The sequence below is a fragment of the Anthonomus grandis genome, chromosome 16 (genome assembly GCF_022605725.1).
Source record: "Anthonomus grandis grandis chromosome 16, icAntGran1.3, whole genome shotgun sequence".
Classification (NCBI taxonomy): domain Eukaryota; kingdom Metazoa; phylum Arthropoda; class Insecta; order Coleoptera; family Curculionidae; genus Anthonomus; species Anthonomus grandis.
In genome coordinates this window covers 15757183-15778180 of record NC_065561.1, presented here as the reverse complement: position 1 = coordinate 15778180, position 20998 = coordinate 15757183, and the positions used below count along the sequence as shown (strand labels likewise).

Sequence of the window (20998 nt, the reverse complement as noted above, 5' to 3'; positions counted from 1 at the left end):
ATGGAGATTATACGGATGCACTTTCTTTGTTGGAAAAATGTCTTATTAATATGACACGAATGACCGCAAGCAAAAATGGCATAAGTTAAAATAGAATGAAAATTACTATAATTTGCCGTTAGAAGAGGCTGTTCCCAGTTTAATCCAGCATTCAAATACATTCCCAGAAATTTAGCTTCCATTCCACATTCCTCTAGGAATACTATGTACTATAAGTTATGCTGAGAAGCTATTAGATATAATAAATTCTTTCTAGATATAGATAAATTGCATTTTTTAAGTTGCTAAGTCCTGCTTCAAAAAGGCACTGGAGCTGAAAAGGTAAACTTTCCCATTAAAAAGGGTTCGTTTTATGAATACTTATTGGTTTTAATTAATATTCTTTATGAAATAGGATAGAGTAGCCCCAGGCTAGATCTCGCCGCATTTTTGGTTAATAACTTTTGTAACTATTTTCGTAATATAAAGCCATTTATTATTATTATTATTATTATTGTTATTATTATTATTAAATATAGTCTAAAGGTAAGGAATTTTGTATAAACTCATTGTTGTTCCTAAATACGAAGTTAATACTTTACGATTTGAAAGGGTGTAGCTCATATAAAATGTCGTGTCATCAGCAAATAACACGGTATTAATTTCTTTACTTAAGAGTAAGTTTTATGTGCAGTGAGGTCCAAGGCAGGCGTTTCGTATTCAAAGTGACCACTCACTTCAATAGTCCAATATCTCAATAACTAATAAATGGATTTCCATAAAATAAGAAACAGAATAATTATGGAAGGATGTTCTATGAACCTCTTATTAATTGAAGTCTTGGAAATATCTAGCTTTATATGCAGTGGGATCCAAGGAAGACGTTAGTCTTCAAGGGGACCACTCACTTTAAAGTTCAATATCTCTAAAAATTATGGACGAATTTCCATAAAATAAAAAGCAGATATTGCCTATAAAAATTTGGTTCAAATATTGCAGATTTTAAGTGGACCAAAATTAAAATCTCGGAAATAAGTGTCCGAAGAAGACGTTTGTGCCTTAATGAGACCACGCACTTCAAAGTCCGATATCTCAAAAACTAGTGAATGACAACACTGACAACTGGATTATACACGATGATGCACCTGCATATTTTAGCGCAACTGCTAGGCAATTTTTGAATGAAAACTCTATCACCGGCGACAGATAGGTCGAGGAGGTACACTGGCCAGCTAGATCTCCCGACCTTAATCCGTTGGACTTTTATTTGTGGCGATCATTTTAAAGAAATTGTTTACTTCAGATCTTTTGACTATATGAATGATCTTCGTGTGGGAATTGAGAATGGATTCTATCAGATTCGCAACATATCAGGTATTTGTGAAAAAGTAAGGAGGTCCTTTAGAAAACGTGCGGATAAGTATATTGACGCAGATGGTAGTCACTTGAGCAGAGCTAATGTAATTTACACATTTTATTAAAGTAACTTATGAATTTAAACTAAATGCGTTTAGATAAGACAGGACAGGTATTTTTTTAAGTTTCTGTATAGACTAAAAAACTGCTTTTAGAGGGTAATTTATTTGTATAACTAGTGCATAAATACTGCAAATGTACATATATTGTCCAGGGTGTGAGGTCCACTCAACGTTTTTATGGAATTCAACATTCGTGAAATGTTACATGCCATTACCAAAGGTCTGATTGCGCCTTTTGTTTTTAAGTCCAAGCATCATGTACCTTAATCAAAAATGTAAAATACGTTTTTTCCTTGTCAAAATTTATTTTATTATTTTTTTTTAAAAGATCGGGTTAGCTACTTATACAATAAATAATTGTATTAAATTCTCCCTAAAGTATTTTAAACAAGCTCAAATAAATAAATGTTTTTTTTTTTAATTATTTACCTGTTGCGTGAATTTTAGACAGATTAAAATCTATTGGTTGCTTGGTAGTTCCGGTTAGTTTGCCATTCGTTTCATTATATGGATAATCCACATATTCATCGTAAAAATACTCGGACTCCTCCGGTGTCGGTGCCAAGCCATTTCTGTCTTGAGTTGAATTAACTGCTTTCAAATTCATCCACTGCGAGTGGACCTGTGAGGTGCCATACACACCAGGAGCGGACAGAAGCTCAGATTCGCAACCTGGTGCCACTAATTCGATATTTCGCGCTTCTTCCGGACAGTCTCTTCTATCTACTGCCATTTCTCTAAGTAAATATCCTTCCACGCATCTTGGACCCATTCGATCCGTCTCGTGCAGCCAAGCTTGAAGCCATAACATGTTGCAAGAACATGCAAGAGGGTTTCCTAAAAATATAAATAAATTAAACTAATGCACTTGAGCCCCTTGGTTCTTACCATCTATATCTAAGGTGGCTAAATTGTTTCGGATCCGTTCTATTGCACCTTCAGGAAATGACATCATTTTATTATTTCTCATAGTTAGAACCCTTAGTCTTGGCATGTTGTTAAACGGCGATCCTTGTACCCCGCATATCTGATTGTCATCGATTCTCAGTTCGACCTAAAATCTCTACTAAATTATCCAAATCAATTATGTATTCAATTATCTAAAATTACCAGCCATTCTAGACGTTCTAGAGCAGGATTAGCAACCGATTTAATGTTGTTATGACTAATATCAAGCAACTCTAAAGATTTTATATCACGTAAACCAGCATCATTCAAAGAACCGATTTCGTTGTGACTTATATTCAATACTAGCAACTGTGGGACACCTACAAACGCATTGGGAGCTATTGATCTGATTTGGTTATGTTGTAACTCCACCATTTGTAATGATGGGAGGTTTACAAACACCTGTCCAGGTATTTCCTATAAAGCAAATACTAACATAATAATCATACGGATTTTATTGCTATACATACCTTAATCTTATTGTGCCCTAACTGAACCTTTTTTAATACCGGTAAGGTTTTTAGAGCGTTAGGTTCAACTAATTCTAGCTCATTGTCTTCCAAATCAAGTGTTATAAGGTGATTTAACTTACTAAATGCGTTTTCCTTTAGAGCTTTTATATAGTTATGAGATAACCCTAGGATCCTTAATGAAGTTAGGCTAGCTAAGATTTGTGGATCAATGGAGTTAAGCCTGTTATGCGTAGCATCTAGACCTCTTAAGTTTTTTAAGCCTATGAATGTAGTTGAAAGTCTTATGAGTCTGTTGTACGAAATATCAACCATCTGTAGATCCTTGTTTTTATCCAGGGTACTTGGTAAAATTTCATTTAACATATTCTTAGTGAGGTTAAGCCTTTTTAAGTAAGGTGCATAGTGGAAACATTCCATGGCCACGAACTCTATTCTATTATTCCCTAGATTTAAGTCGCGCAACTCTGTTTGATGCTTAAACGTGTTTGCTCCCAAGTGAACCAGACCATTGTGAGATAAATCCAGTGTTTCTAGCCTATCTAGCCCTTTAAGACTTCCATCCTCAATCTTCTTCAGAAGATTATACCTTAGATACAACCTACGTAATTGCGGAAGAGAGGTTAATCGTTCTTTGGATATTACTTCGATTTTATTGCCGGATAGGTCTAGCATTCTCAGCATTGGTAAATCTAGATCAGGGGTAGGAGCCACTGGTATTACAGTAATCTCATTGTTTTTCAAATGTAGATATTCTAAACCTCGTGGTAACCCTGGTACAAATTCAACTAACATATTGTTAGAAACGTCTAGCTCATATAGTCCCAACAAGTGTCGAAAGGTGGCCGGATGTAAGGTGGCCAAATGATTGTATGAAACGTTAATATGCTCCAAAGATGGTGTGGGGGCGAATGCTGCCGGATCTATATACTTCAGTTCGTTTCCACTTAAGTCGAGTTTTCTTAACGATGGTAAGTCTTGCAGGAAGTTCGGTTCGAGACGCCTAAAAGCTTTAGTTAGATCTACTTTAGGTGATTTTTTTTTAAATTTACCTAAAAGAGTTTAGTGATAAATCCAGTCCTTTCAGATCCGGGAGGTTCCATAAGGGCGGCTGAAGTGTGTTCGATAAAGAATTATTCTTCATTCTTAATTCTCTTAAGGCTGGCATCGCTACAAAAGCTTCTCTATCAATAAGGTGGATATTGTTGTGATCTAAGTTAAAATGCTCCAAGGTAGGATGGCCTCTTAATGAGCCATAAGGGATTGCCTCGAGATGATTGTAGCTCATATCCAGAAACACTAACCTTAAATAAATTAATTGATATTTCATGTTAAAAGTATATTTTATACAGGAGGGGTGCATCGGAAACGAAACAGAGGCATTTACTAGCAGTTTAAGTTTTTTTTTGGAAAAAGGCTCAGATCCATCGATTTTATTTTCGAGGACAAGTTTGGTGAAAAACACGTGCAGCCCCCTGGAAAGGAGGATCGAGTAATACCTTATTTTAAAGGTCTTTTAATTCCCTTTATAATCATCTAAAATTCATGCACTTCAATTCAGTGGTTTTGGAGATTTATTGATTTAAAGCTTAAATAAAACCAATACATCATCATTAGTAGAGATCACTACATTTGGTGGAAAGGAAAGTAGTTTAAAGATAAATAATGAACGGAAGGAAAATGTTGTAAATAACCACCATGCAGTAATAAAGATTTTGCTCCAAACGTTGCCGCATATATTGCAATATTTGAGGAGTAACTTGAAGGCACTCATTTTCAATTCTTTATCGCAATCTTTTAACGATGTTGGCTGAGTAGGACAGATTTTGCTTTATAAGTGACTCCACAAAAAAAATCCAAAGGTGATAAATCTGGCGATCTCGAGGGCCATTCAATGGCACTTCTTCTGGAATCGTCGATCTGGAAACGTCTCATCTAAATATTGTCGAACGCGTAATGCGTAATGTGGTGGGGCACCATCCTGTTGAAACTGGTTTTTAATTAAGGCAGTTAATGCAGGATCTATGACGTCTTCCAGTAAATCCAAGTGATGAATAATAAATGTTCATCGTTTTTAATTCGTTCCCTCAAATCTTCACAAAATTGTAATCGCCGATCAAAATTGTCTTTATTAAGTTTCTATACTAGATGAACTTTATACGGATTAAAACTATGGACCTTTAGAATCCGTTGCATACTACGTCGATTAACACCACACACAGTATCCAGTTTACGAGTAGCACACATAAACTTGCCCTAAAACCCCTATTTCTAGTGCTTCGTTCCTTATGAGATATTCAATTACCAAGTTTATGCCGGCAATTAAACTACTTTAGCGGCTAAACCGGTTTAGAGATAATTCAGTTTGGCTAGTGTTTACATAAGAGAATTAAGAAAAGGATTCTACCTTAAGATTAAACAGCTGTTTATCCATTGCCAACTAGCAGTGCTTGCTGCTTGCTGACTAGTTGGTTTATTACTTGAAAAGTTGACTAGTTTAACAAGTGATAACAAAATGACTTGGCAAAAATATAACACTATAACCCTATAAATACTATACACTAAAAATATAACACTATAAACATATAACGTTAGAATATCTGTTTATAATTTTTTTAAAGCATTTGCACATTTTTGTTGGTATCACTGGGAGTTAAATCGATTGAGTGATGACAACTGTTTACACAGTAGTTTAAATCGGTTTAAAACCGTATCATCGACTTATTTAAATCGATTTAAGCGAAACCGGTTTACGATTGTTAAAGCGGTTTACGGAATTATGTTAAACCGATTTCCACTAAACCACTTTAAGGGGCTCGTATAAACTTGGTAAATGTTGCATTTTTTATTGGCGACTGATCCAGTTTCCCGACATTTAGCTACAAGTTCTAGAACATATTTTCGATGCACGTTACTGTTCTCATGCCGTTCATTAAATATTTGTGCTGTTCTATTAGCGCACTAATTATTTTCGATAATTTCAACCCTTTCTGCAGTGGAATATACGATGGTTAATTTATGTAATATAGGTATTTTAGCAGCAAAGTTTGGTCGAATCAATAAATAAATACAAAACACTAGGACGAAAATAAGTACAAAACATTTCCTTCTTATCCTTCTTCAATAAACATTTTTTTGCCACAGAAAACGCTCCAATCGCTATTTTTACCAACAAAATGATAAAGAAACCATGGGCGTAGTGAAGAAAAGCAGTGAACTTTACTTATCAAGTAAATGCTTTTACTAATTTTTTTTCTGAAAGTAGTACAAGCTATTCTGATGTACCTATTAAAATCTACTTTAAGATTTAAATCAATAAATCTCCAAAACTACTGAATTGAAGTACAATTGTCAGTAAATGCCTCTTTTTCGTTTTCGATGTATACGTTTTGTTACCTTGGTAATGCATCCAGGATAGCTCTCAAGTCAGCCACGTGGCTAATTTCATTACGTATTAGCCATAGCTCTTCTAAACCACTCCCAGACTCTTGAAGAAAGCTTTCTGGATGAACCCTTTTCAAGAAATTATCGTTTAAGTTAAGCTTTTTTAACCGAGGTACTCTATGAAAAGCTCCATGGTGAAGTTCAGTGATTCGATTGTTCGACATATGCAAAGACCTAAGGGACGGCAGGTCTACGAAAGCTGCTTCCTCTAACCTGTCTGTGAAACAAAAAAGCAGACAACAACAAAAATAATCCATCTTACACTTTAACATTTATATTCCTACCAATATAATTGTCATCAAGTCGTAAAACTGTCAGCTGTGGCATCTCTCTGCTAACTCTACCAACCATTCCAGCGTCAGAGATCCTGTTTCCAATTAGGATAAGTTCCTGTAGCAGTGGCAACCTTGTGATTGCTCTAGGATGTATCCAAGTTATTCCGCAATATGAAATATTTAATAACTTTAAACTAGGGAGGTCTATAAACACGTGTGCTTCTAAACGCTTTAACCTGGGCGAATATGCTATATGTATATTTTCTAGGGATGGATTATCTTTGAAGTTGTTAGGTGTAAGTTCTAGCAGAGATGTTGATTCAATTTGGAGATACCTAAGGTTAAATTGATTGCGAAGTTATGTTGGAATTTATTGAGCTATACTGACCTGAGTTTAGGAAGTCCTGAAAACATGGGAAGTCTTTTCATTAGGTTACTTTGAATAGTGACGGCTTGGAGTGCGATCATTTGCATTAGAGAATCTTCTGGCATCGATCTCAGTTTTGGTTCAACCATAAACAGTTCCATTATGGTGGTTTCTAGGCCTCCGAGCCAGTCGTTAGATACCCTCTCCAGGCCATTATGTCTTAGCATAAGACGAAGGATCTACAATGAATTTTGTAATGGTTAAACCTCATTAGTTGCTTATCAGTTTTTTTTTTTACTTTTAATGGGAAAAAAGTTCTTCCTGGAAGGGCTGGCAGATAATTATTTTCCAATATTAATTCTTCTATGGGTCCAGGTATGAACTTAGCCACTTCCTTTAGACCATCGAGAACACTTGGCAGATCGCTATGTGTGCACCTGAAATATGTTTTTTTTTGGTTTTATACTATGAATTATTAAAGATAATTTTCTTACCATATTTGATATTCATCTCCTCGAATAAAACACCTACAAGGTAAAATAGCTTTGGGCATGGGACAGCCCTTCTGAGCGGAAGTGCCATCAACGTAAATGCCACAAATTACCAACAAAGCGAGTGTCCATATTGCACCCATTTTACCACTGAGGACATTGCACCATTCTTGATTTTAACCGCGGAAAGGGCCTATAGGAAACAGCCCTGCTTATTTGCGTTATTGTCTTGTAACCTGAAATAAAGTCGTTTGTTTCATTTAATAGATTTTTGTGATGGTTCATTTGGTTTTATTGCGGATGGGCGTTTGTTGGTCAAGCAGATTTATTGATAGTATAAATTAAATAATATACCGGATGATGAATACTTAATATGTTGTAACTAAGTTAAACCTGTTGCAGTATTTAGCAACCATTGAAACCATGTTACAACATTCTAACTTCATTCATACTTTACATCACGCACCTACTTTTCCGCATTAAGTGTAATATTATCGATGCCATCCAGATATAGATTGATCTCGAACTATGTCAGTATAAATAGATCTAATCATTGTACTAATTAGCTTGAATATGAAGACTCTTGTCATATATCAAGAATTTTATTGCAAGAGAAAAATGTCGAATAGAATCTTTGTATCAGGCTTTATCGGTGATTACTACAAATTATTTTGCATATGTATTTATTTTTATCTACTGTGTGCTTAAAAATGTAATGTAGTTTCCTTCTCTTCTTAATTGCTAGGAGAAAGCTATAGCTAGCTAGTTTTTATCGTTCGTTAAGGCACGAATTAAAATAATCGTTACACGAAAATAGTCAACTGATTTAATTACACACTTACACTACTAAACATGATCACTTAACGACTACTCCGATTTAAATATCGCGCCAATTTCTCGAGCTTCACTGCAATGAACTGTCAAATGACTCCCGGCGGCTCCTTATATACTCGGCTGACCATGATTCCGGAAGATTCGCTGACTTTTTACGCTTTTCCAGAGATGTCGCTACTTGTGACGGAGAATCAGCTGGAATTCTCGACGTTTTCATTATCTTTATCATTATTTTCCCAACTGGCATTTTAACAACTGACTGAAACCAGCTGATTCTCCGTCATTCCGGAATGACACAAGTGGTACACCGCACGATATTTCGAACGTTAACAGGGAATCTTCCGGAACAGCTTTCTGTCGAATATATAAGGAGCTGCATCGACGACAGTAGTCAGTTCAGTGAAGCAAAGTTATGGGCGCGAAATTTAAATAGCTGTAAATAAATAGAGTAAAAAAATAAATATCTCTCGTAGTCGTGAGTAATCGTGTTTTCGTAGTGAAGTATGTAAATAAATTAGTTGAATATTTTCGATTTAATTCACACCTAACGAGCGGGAAAAAATGCTACAATACAATGTAAAAATATACATAAGATAAAGCTAAGAACTATAATAATTATTGAAATTACAATTGGGCAAGGATAAGTCTCCAGAAGCTGACTGTCAGTTAAAATTGACTATAGGTTTCTAATGGTATACCAGCAACTACTTAGCTTTGGACAAAGTAATGTGGAATGCTCTTCCCATGCATGAAAGAACTTCATCCAGTGCAATTCCCAAAAAATTTAATGAAGTTTGTTTTTGCATCAGTTTATTTAAAGCCTAATTAGATTAGCAGCTTCTATAGAATTCTTTTTATTAAGCCGAGCATGGCTAAAACTATCAAGAGCAAATCACGCTATACTGCGTTCATTAAAAGCGGATTAACAAATACCAAAAAAACATAAACCCGATAATCGAACCGAAGAATAGATCCTTGAGGAATAACCAATTCGATATCCAGTGAAGTTGATTGCTAAAACGTTCCTATACTGTCACTAATCTGGATGGGCAAAGTAACCGTTAAAAGGTTAAACAGATGATGTGCTTCCTTACAAGATGCTCCAAGTAGGAGCATAGACTTTTACTATAAATTTGACTAGTGTAATCAATTATGTGAAAGGTTACATACTATTGGTGTGAGTTAGCCACCTTGCGTGCGACATTTTGCCTGGGGATTTGTATGTGAAATTATCAGAAAAATTCCTGTTATAACAACTGATACTAATCTGTATAAATAAGTTTGATCAGAGCTGAAATGTTTTATAGCGGTTCCTTCTGGCTAATATACATATATTGATAGACTTTAATCTCTTTAATGGCAGTTTCTCACAGTCTTTTAATGTAGCTCTAATTACTCCTCAGTAAAATTTTCGTCCAGTTCTAGGTTCATCAAGATGAATAAATAATATAGGTACGTATCGTTGACCGATCGTAACTCCCAGGAGGGCTAAAGATTAACCTCAAAAAAAGTTGAGCTTGTACCTTTCACAAGGAGATGCAGGTGTATCTATCATTCTATCTCTGCGTGGTATATAATTGAAACACTCTAAGATGCTACGGTTTTAAGGGATCACACTCGGGACGCAAATATCAGGATCAAGAAGACCGTCTGCGCCTGCAGGAGGACTTTCGGTAACACCTGGAATCTGTCTTTTGAGAGCCTTCACTGCATATTCATCTATCGTTAATTATCTTATCGCCTACCAAAGCACCACAGAATGTATGCCAACGGTCCGAATTAGAACCTTGGATCTTTTAAAGTCATTTGAGAATATATCCTTGGTGAACTACAAACTTGTGAGAGTGTCTATGTTAAAATCTACTGGATCTCCCAATGGGAAGTGACTCTATGGCATCTGCAACAGTGACCCATAGGTCGGTCAGAAAAAAGTGGCAGGACTCTATTAGTAAACAGGGAGAGCAATTGGTGTTAGGAGAAGGAACAAACTGCAGACCATGTCATTGGAGAGTGCCTCACCTGTGCTAGGTTCGAAACCCAATTTTTAACAATAAATAATAATTTTTTTTAACTTGGCAATAATATTGTCAAACTTAGCGGTAAATCACAGGAGATTACAAGGATGACGAACTTTAAAGCAGATGAACGGTCTCTTTCCGCTACTTAACGTTATCATACTTCTTGCCCTACTTATGGCATTAAGAATCGCTATATTTTATGCGACTTACGTAAATAATAAGGTATGGCGAATTTGGCAAAATTAGCAATTAACAATAATTTATTTTTCTTATTCAATTACCTTGAAATAAAATTGTTCTATATCGGAGATGGCGCCAATGTACGGTTTGACTAAACGAAGCATTTTTCATGAGAGTAATACAAACTTCAAGGTTGTAAGTTAAATAATTTATATATTATACACATGAGTTTGTCATGTTTTATTATCTCACTCATTTTTTCCAAAAAAACTTCCCTGCAGAGGTACCATATAGGTGGTACTTAACTGGACAGTTTTGTGTACCATTCTTTACAAATGCATTACTTGTCTATAAACCACTCTCTTAAGAGCGTGATGTGCATATAAACTTAATTAATATCCTGTCTATTAAATAATTTTGATTTTAAAAACAAAAACAGTCTTAGCACGCAGCTTTAATTCTATTTTTAACCTACGTTCTCCTGCAGACACAAGATGTAAGAATATCTGAGGATCTGATCTCAATGGTAGTAAGACTAGATACTTTTACTTTTATTGTGCAGTCAGCAGTAACAGCTCATTTACATAAAAGTAAAACTGCTTGCATCAAAATAGGTTTTGTTGACGTCGTCAGCGAAGCTGCTATAAAGGTATTTTGTGATTTAGATAAGGCCTGTGACTGTGTGATTCAGGAAATACTGCTGAGGAAATTGATCAAATACGGTTTTAGAGAGGTTGGCTGAAGTATATATCATAAGTCAATTGATAGTAATTTAACTGTATACGCAGATGATACAACCATCTTGTGGTATAAAACAGAATGGGGTTAGTTCAGTAAAGATATAGCTACGGACCTCCAAAAGATGAAAGCCTGGTATGACACCAAATTGTTAAGTTTCAAGAATTAATTGATTAACTGATATTTATATCTTGCATTTGTGTAAAATACGTATAATAAACAAAAAAATATATAAAAAAATAACAATAATAAAGCTGTGATTGGTGTATTTTTTGACCTTAACAAAGCCTTTGACACTGTGGAGCACAAAATTTTTGGTGGATGTTATAGCGGACGACGACTCATAGGAACGTGTAAAAGTAGATGCAGCAAATAAATTAGCATAAGCTAAAATATGATTTGTTAAAATGTCGCTTGCTTTAAAAAACCAGAAGAGAAGTATCTTATTATATTAATAATATATATAATATTTTTGTGGAATGCTATCATATAAATATCTATAAATTTTGCATTATTTAAGAAAGCTATACAATATATTAAAAAATTGAGGGTACAACATCGGTTATTTTAAGTTCAGAGCTTCAAATAAAGGCATTTTTATTAAATTCTATTCTAAAACTATATTAAGATAAATAGGCAATTCGTCACAGTATATTACCTTAACACAATCGGAACGATTGGTACATACAATGTTCTGTAAACCAAAATTGAACAATATCCGTTTGTATTTTGAAAAAGAGAAACATTGAACCTACATTCTCGCACTTATCCTATTAGTTCCATTACTTGTGAGATTTTCTTATTACAAACATGATCCGTCCGTTTTGTAAAAGGGAACTGGAGACATGCACCTTGCACTTTAACATTTGTTAGAATTTATGCCAATGTTAGACGGGTATAAAGGTGTCATATCCATTCATAATTGTCGGGTATTGTCCTTTTTTTTGTTACAAACGTCAATTTTTCCGTTAAGTTGGCAAATCATCAAGTTTCACATTTTTTGTTCTGTTTTTTTTTTAATCTATTGTAAATTTTTTAATAACTTTTGCATTATCCATATCAATTTGGAATGTTACTTTGTTGAGGAGGATCCTCTTTTTCGGAATGGGTATAATAACTTGATAAGTGCTGGTGCTATTACGCAGGACAGCTTTTTGCCTGCGATAATAGTAGTTCTCACGTTGTACAGAAGAGATGTTTTGATGAACATCTAGTTATAGTTAAGGTTTTCCAAAGAGCTGTTCTGTTGACTGAATCGAATGACTTGATAAGATCTATGAACGGATTATACTTGACAGTTCCATGTCTCTCAAGGGCTATTTTGCTATCAAAATAGATTTCAATTTATTAGTACAAAACTCATGCTACAGATAATTCGTCCTACCGTAAGGATTGATTTAGCCATACTATAATGTCGATATTAATACATAATATTATTTAAACTATGAGTTAGTTTAGTTGGATAAAAGGTAACAAATTAAGCATAATTTTTATAGGATAGTTTCATTAAAACTCAATTGCTCTTCGATCAAAATCTGTTGTTTCCATTATGTAAAGAACGGTCGCTTAAAGATTTAAAGAGGTAACCCCCGTAGTGTAAAACATCATTATTGTAAGCAGCATTAAAAGGTCTATTTAACAGTTGAATTTAAATAAAATTAAATCAGTTGACGTACCAGCGAATAGGGAATTAAAATGTTTGGTAATAGTGAATATTTTATCGACATCATACTGTGGTATGTCAAATGGCTATCCTATTGCGTGATACATCATTTTAAAGAGCATATAATTTACCATTCAAAAATGTAAGTTTATTGGCTCATAAACAGTAAGGGTGTAAAAAGATGTTTAAAAAATAAACAATTTAATCAGTTCACAGAATTTATTTTATTAAGTGCTCAAAATGTGCTTCGTTATTCGTGAGACAATAATAAAGTATGTTTTTATTTTTTATTTTATTTTATTTTATTTTACAATACAAGCCTTACAGGTAAATAAATACCCATCTACAAGGCAGGAAAGACCTTCAAATACATAAATATAACTTATGCTAACTAAGAAAAATGTATATATAACTTGTTACAAAAATCTTCTAAGCTAACTAAAACTAACTAAAAAATTACATCAAAAGTAATAAGAGGCATAGAAAATAAGTAACAAAAACGATCAAAACCTAATGTGCTGACTATAAACCTCAATTTTTATTAACGGAAATGGCTATATTATTTACAAAAAATAGCTTAATACAAACTCAGGTTACTTGTGGCTTAGTGTTCAAGTGAGCGACATAAGGCTTCCTTTGTAATATTGAAAATGTCAAAATGAGCATCATTATTGTAAATACTACACATGGTATAAATTGGTGAAAATTTAAGTAGATTTGTTCTAGGAGTAGGGAGATGAAACGTGGTATGATGTCTATTATTGAGACGAGGCACAAAAAAATATAATTTTGACACTAATGGCGGACTATCGATTAGATAATTAAGTAATTTATGCAATGTCATAAGAGCAGAAAAGGTTCGTCGAGTTTCTAGGGAACAAATATTAAAACGTTGGAGCAGATCATCATGTGGAAAACCCTGAGGTGGGTATACATTATCACACTTAAAACATAAGTATTTTAAAAAGCGCCTTTGCACTTGCTCTAGATTGTTAATGTGTACATTATAAGCCGGCGACCATATCACCGAAGCATATTCCAATCGCGATCGTACATATGCAAAATATAATGCTTTTATGGCATCTGGATTTCTGAAATCCTTAGTGCTTCTATAAATAAATCCATATGATTTTGACGCTTCTGAGACTACTGTGTCAATATGGTATGAGAAAGACAGTTTGGTATCAAAGTACACTCCCAAGTCTTTAAAAGAATTTGTGCGTATTAATGTAGTCGTATTTAAAGCGTAGTTAAATAATAACGGTTTTAATTTGTTGGTATATGTCATAACATTACATTTAGAAACATTCAACTTTAGACCATTTTCTACACACCAAGCATTTACCAAGTCAAGATTATACTGCAATCTATGACAATCTGCGAGATTTCTTATTTTATTATATAACTTGATATCGTCTGCATAAAGTAAAAAATCGCAATCCAATTTATCACCAATATCGTTAATAAAACAGTTAAACAGTAGCGGTCCAAGCACAGATCCCTGCGGGACACCAGAAACTACATCATAGGAGCTTGACCTTTCGCCGTATAACTCCACGTACTGACTTCTACCACATAGATATGAGCGAAACAATTGAAGAGAGACAGCTGAAAATCCAAAATTACTAAGCTTATCAACAATTAAACTATGATTCAATTGATCGAAAGCCTTGCTAAAATCCAGGTATATAACATCCATCTGTTCCCCATTATCAACTGCCTCAGCAATATTCTGAGTTATAAGCAAAAGGTTTGTGCTCGTAGACCTTCCTTTAAAAAATCCGTGCTGTTGGGGAATAATAATATTTTTGGTTAACGGAAAAACTCTATCGTGAATTAAAAATTCAAAAACTTTACAAAAATTGCAAATTATAGATATAGGTCTATAATTACATATATCGGACTTATTACCTTTTTTAAATACAGGACAAACCTTGGAAACTTTCCATAATGCGGGAATAGACCCCGATAAAAGACAGTTGTTAAACAAAACAAGTAAAGGCTTTACAAGTATATGCCTACAGTCCTTAATAATAAATGCAGGAATAAGATCCGGTCCTGTTGTAAATTTAGGTTTTAATTTGTTTAAAGCATTGAGTACTTCGCGTTCTGAAAAACAAGAAATATTTATATTAAGAGAGTTATTTGGGGTATGATGAGAATTAGGGTGTAAATTATTATTTAAAAAAGATCGTTTAAAGTAGTCAGCGAAGGAATTAACTATTTCAAGGGTGCCCTTTATAGGAGTGTCCTTGTAAAACATATCTTTAGGAATATTTCTTGTATTTTTTTTATTCTTTATAAAACTCCAAAATTTGTTAGGATTATTTATGATACTGCTTTCCACATTTGAAACGTATTGATAGTAAGATTTAGATATATCTCTTTTAGATTTATTACGTAACAATTTAAACGTGTTTATATCATCGGTTCCTCCATATTTTTTAAATTTGTTGTAATGAAAACTCTTAAGCTTTATATCCCTTATAATACTATTTGTGAACCAAGGTGGAAAATTTCTCCTAGGTATATTAGGATATTTTGGTACAAAACTGTCTAATTCCTTTAATATTAAATCATAAAAGACCTTAAACTGATGCTCCACAGAAACCGTAGCTTCCATAAATGACCAATCAGTCTTTAAAAAGGCATCATATAAATTAGGAAAATTAGCTTTTTTAAAGTTAAATGCATTTTGTAGGTTAAAAAGTGTCTTACGCTTAAAATTCATAGAGTGGCAATATTTTAACGAAATATCAAGAGCAGGATGGTGAGTATCTTCGGTTAACAACGGATCCAAAGATTTTTCCACTATGCAATTTTCATTATTGTTTATGACCAAATCAAGAATTCTGTTATTTGAATTTTGTATAGAGTTGCTTTGATTGCAATTAAGAAAAGTTATAAAGTCTTGCAGTATTAAAATATGCTTATCTTGAGAATTGTTACAGTTAACGTAATTAGGTAGATTAAAATCACCCAATATGCAAATATTATTACCAAAAATGCAGTCAAGGGATGTTAGACACTCAAACAGATTTTCCAAAGTTTCAGGAGATACTGGAGGAGGAAGATATACAGCAAAAACTAAAATTGACGAGAAATCTAATACAATCTTAACACCAACAATATCTATACCGGGCTTAAGATCAACACTTTGATTTACATCTATTTTAAAAGCATTAAGCTTTTTATTAACGGCTATCAGACAGCCCCCACCTCGTGATTTTCCCGCATTTAGAAAATCTCTATCGGCTCGAAAGACATTGTACACAGCCGCAACCACCTCACCATCAGATATTGACGAATCGAGCCATGTCTCAGTAAGCGCCATTAGATCATACCAACACGCAGAGGTGCTATTTAATAAATCTGCAGTCTTTGTTCTCAAGCCACGTACGTTCTGATAATAGATCAAAAAGCGCTTACTAAGTCCGGTACTCGGTGCAGTATAATAATTTTGGTTGCTCGCAGTAGGCGCCATCAATACGGGCGGGGTCAATGCAGGAGCATAGTTCAAAATCGTTAGATGGGCAGGTACAGAAGCAGCACCTTGACCTATGAAATTATCGATTAATTGCTATTGGCCGAGAATATTTGCCCGTAGTTTTGCACACGCATTCTTGAAAACCGAACATACCGATATATCCCAAGCAGCATGATCCGATTTGACAGTGTTGCCACGATTATGAGAATTATGATAAATACAATTAGAACATTTTAATGTGGAAGATTTGCATTCTTTTACTGAGTGATTTTCACTACATCTGGGACAAATTTGAGTTTTAATGCAATTTTTTGAAGAATGGTTAAATTCATTACAGTTAAAGCAGCGATTTACTTCAACACCATCAAATACAGAGCACGCATCATATCCCACAAAAACAGTGCCCACCTTTATGATCCTCTCATATGTCGCTCTATCTAATTGAACAACAGCCTGAAATACCTTGTCACTTTTTTTTGTCGTACATATTTTAAAAACATTACATATGGATTCAGAAAAAAATACATCTTTATTTATTTGTTTAATTAAATTAAGAAATTCGTCATTATTATAATTTTCCCTAAAACCTACTATACGAACCCTAGGACTAATTCCGTGAAGCTCCTTAATTTCATAGGAATCAGCTAACTTTTCTTGAGCCATCTCTCTAAACTTTTTGTTTTCTTCCTGACTTTTACAGCCTACGACAATGGAACCATTTTTAACCGCTTTTACTTTGGTTAACTGTAAATTCAATTCCGATGGGTTAATTCGATGGGTTATATCTTCCTTGGTCTTTTCAGTGGTCTGGGCTTGGTTCTTTGGCACTACCAAGACAGCAGGTTGAGTGTTATTTTTTGCTATACTTGAATAGCTCACCGGTGCAGTAGTCGCCGACTTGACACTTAAGATCTTCTCAGAGATTACAGTAACTAAATCAGATTTTAGGGATTCAAAAGCAGCAGTAATAGAAGCCAGTGATGATTGTACATGCTCATTTACGAGAAGTTTTAAACGTGATTGGTCAATGGAAATACATTTTGAAACACATTCATCACACTTCCAGGATAAACCTCTTACTTCAGAAATCAAATTGGCAACATCGACGGACTTGTGAACGCAGTTGATATGCGAAGCGTTTTTACATTCACTACATGGCAGTTTTTTTCGTGATGGTATAGATTCCTCACAAAAAACACATATAGACATATTTGGTCTATTGTTTGCACTTAAATCACTCTTTTAACACATTTACTGTTCACTAATCAAGTAACAACATATGGCGTTGGATTGGCAGTCTTACAAAGCACTACTAGTGAAAATTTCTTATTTCTGCTATTAATCTTAACACACTAAAACTGTGAGCAATTACGGAGCGAAACGACAATGCTGCCGGTCGATACGGTGTAATGTTTTGAAATTCCTAGAAATTATTCGATCTTTTAAATCAATAATATTTTCAGGTGGGGTTTTATAAACTTTGCTTTTTATATACCCCAAAAAAAAATCTAGTGGTGTTAGGTCTGGCGACCCTGCAGGCCATTCAATTGCACCACGCGTCAGAATGACATTTTTATCAATAATAATTAACTGGTTTTTGAACGTATTAAAAGTGCTAGTTACTGCAAAATTATTTTTGTACATATTGGGTACTGCAAAAAATACTAGTAAAATAAATACGCCAAATATTGTACTGCAAAAAATTTTGGAAAGAATTTCAAAATAGGATTAGTTATTTTCTCGCAAATAATAAATACATATTTAAAAAAAAATATTTGGACTCGATGAACTGCTTATTACCACCATACATTTAAAATTATAGACAGGGTGTTTCAGAACTATGGGATCAAACTTCTGGGGGTTGTTCAGTGCAACAGAAGAATCTATTTGAGTATAGGAACCCATGTCCGGAAATGCGTCACTACGCCACTATGGCCCTAAGACGCGTTAAAATTTATAAAAAACATTAATTACCTAAATAGGATCTGCTGCATTTATTTTTACCTTTTGTACATGACACCATAACAACAATTGTTTAAAATCAATGCTTATCAATGTCAATTCTCAATGTCATGTTTAAAAATTTTATAGCTTACAATTTTTAAACATTTATTGCTAATGGAAATCTTTACCAATCAAGAATTGGCATTTGGCGTGCTTCAGCGAGTTGCCGATGAATCATCAAATAGCACACGTGACGTCGCTAAGAATATGAATACGAGTAACGCTTCTGTCTGGCGGGTACTACACGAGCAACAACTCCATCCTTACCACTTCCAGAAAGTTCAAGGTATGACTGCAGCCGATTATCATCCTAGAGTTCAATTTTATCGATGGCTTCTGAATCACATCATTGCACAACCAAATTTTTTACGATATGTTTTGTGGGTCGATGAAACCTCTTTCACAAGAGACGGTATTTTTAATAGTAGAAATAGCCATGTTTGGGACGAAGAAAATCCTTATGCAATTTTTCCAAGAAAACATCAGAATCGTTGGTCTGTCAACGTATGGGCAGGCATTGTTGATGATTATTTAATTGGGCCATACCTTCTACCGGAACGGTTTACAGGACCTATTTATCTGCGTTTCTTGGAGGAAGTTCTCCTAGAACTCCACTCCAATGTCTCCAATGTTCCACTAAACGTTAGACAGCAAATGTGGTTTCAGCATGATGGAGCGCCAGCTCACTTTGCTGTACAAGTACGCGAGTATTTGACTCAGCGGTTTGGGCACCGTTGGATTGCCAGAGGTGGAGCAGTTTCTTGGCCTCCTAGGTCACCCGATTTAACGTCGCTCGATTTTTTCTTGTGGGGACATATAAAGTCTTTAGTCTACGAAACTCCAGTAGAATCAGAGCTAGACTTGGACGAATAACAGCAGCATTTGAAATCATTCAAAACGAGGATCAAATTTTTAGTGTAGTCCGCCGAAATCATGTGCGGCGTTTAAATCGGTGTATTGAGGTTGGAGGAAGACATTTTGAACAATTGTTGTGATAAGGTAAAAATAAATGCATCAGATCATATTTAGGTAAATAATATTTTTTCTAAATTTAAACGTGTCTTAGGGCCGTAGTGGCGTAGTGACACATTTCCGGACATAGGTTCCTATACTCAAATGGATTCTACTGTTGCACTAAACAACCCCTAAAAGTTTGATCCCATAGTTCTGAAACACCCTGTATACATTGAAAATTATCGTAGCATATGTATACAATCTGCAATACCTAAGCTCTTTGACTGTCTCATAGTGAAGCAACTTTCTTGGCAATTCGTTTGCCAGCAATTGTAATTCTGATCACAACATGGATTTCATAGTAAAATCTCCACGCAACATACTTGGTTTACTATCAGTCATACTAAATCAAATGAAAGAATATAAACGGGTAGATGCGGTATACACAGACTTTTCCAAACATTATGATCGGGTTGAGTGGATTAAAAACTCCTCATTTGGACGTAGTCAAAGGTTGTTATCTGTCTGACAGTATCTGGAGTCCCTCAGGATGGCCATACTTCTCCACTTCTTTTCTGAATTTTCGCTAATTATGACAATTCCGATTTTCGAAATAGCAAATGTTTAATTTTAGCAGAAGACTTAAAGTTTTGGAGACCTCTAAATAGCATAAAGACCATATATAAATGCAAGTAAATGTAGTTTTATAAGTTTTTCTCGCTTAATAGGTTATACCATTTGGTTGCCATCCTTTGAGATATTTTTCTTCTGTTCGGCATTTCGACGTCATTTGAGATGAGAAGCTCACATTTGTTGATCATATAAACACTGTTTCAATAAAGGCATCTAAACTTTTGTCAAGTGTAAATATTTTTTAAAAGATTGATTTGTTGTTGTTTGGTTGGAACGGTTTTGGAATACAGTTCAGTTTCTTGTTCGTCCTATTGCCAGAGTCATGTTGGTTCTTGGAGAGAATCCAACATAAATTTTTGAGGAATTGTGCATACTCACACTATCTGAAAATCATGATTATTCTGCTACAACTGCCCCTACCGACACTTAAGTCTTGCCGTGCTATGTCAGGATCTGTCTTTATTTACAAAGTCATAAATGGATTTATCGATTGCCTAGATCTTTTGAAGCCGATTAACTTTAATGCACTCATCAAATTTTATTATACCACAGTATTTCCCATATTCCTTTCCACAGAACAAGCTATAGTATTCACACCCCATTAGAGAAAAACACGAGGCTAGTAAATACATACAATTTTGATATATTTAATATTACTTTAACTCGTTTTAAAGAATCCCTGGCTTTGTGATATATGTTGTTAATTTTATCTTGGTTTGGCTTAGTTTTTTGTTGCATTTTATTGTATTTTACTTTTACAATTTAATTTTGGGTATCTTGATAATATGTTTGTAAGTAATTTTATTAATTTTTAAGTTTGAAAAACCTAGCTTTTTTTGAATGAATTTCATTAAAACTATTCATGGACTTATCCCGTGTAAATCCCATAAAAAAAAATATATTTAAATGATTTCAACATACCGAAATTCAAGAACTGACAACAACTTTAAAACAACAACTCTTCACAACAAAACACCGAAAATAAGAATATACCGCAAAACGCACTGCACTACCATACACACATATGTGTTTCGC

The 20998-nt window shown here is 34.3% G+C and overlaps 1 protein-coding gene across 1 annotated transcript in view; it reads right to left on the bottom strand.

Annotated features, from left to right (window-relative positions):
• Positions 1 to 20998, bottom strand: part of LOC126745528 (protein artichoke) — a 23754-nt gene extending 2756 nt beyond the window's left edge. The window contains exons 1-11 of the mRNA XM_050453405.1: positions 20885 to 20998; positions 7456 to 7688; positions 7260 to 7398; positions 6983 to 7200; positions 6604 to 6929; positions 6272 to 6536; positions 3928 to 4179; positions 2876 to 3878; positions 2568 to 2822; positions 2346 to 2511; positions 1887 to 2294 (exon numbers count right to left, since the gene is read on the bottom strand). Coding sequence (XP_050309362.1) covers positions 1887 to 2294; positions 2346 to 2511; positions 2568 to 2822; positions 2876 to 3878; positions 3928 to 4179; positions 6272 to 6536; positions 6604 to 6929; positions 6983 to 7200; positions 7260 to 7398; positions 7456 to 7595 — 3172 coding nt within the window. The 5' untranslated portion in view covers positions 7596 to 7688; positions 20885 to 20998. The remainder of the gene's footprint in view (positions 1 to 1886; positions 2295 to 2345; positions 2512 to 2567; positions 2823 to 2875; positions 3879 to 3927; positions 4180 to 6271; positions 6537 to 6603; positions 6930 to 6982; positions 7201 to 7259; positions 7399 to 7455; positions 7689 to 20884) is intronic.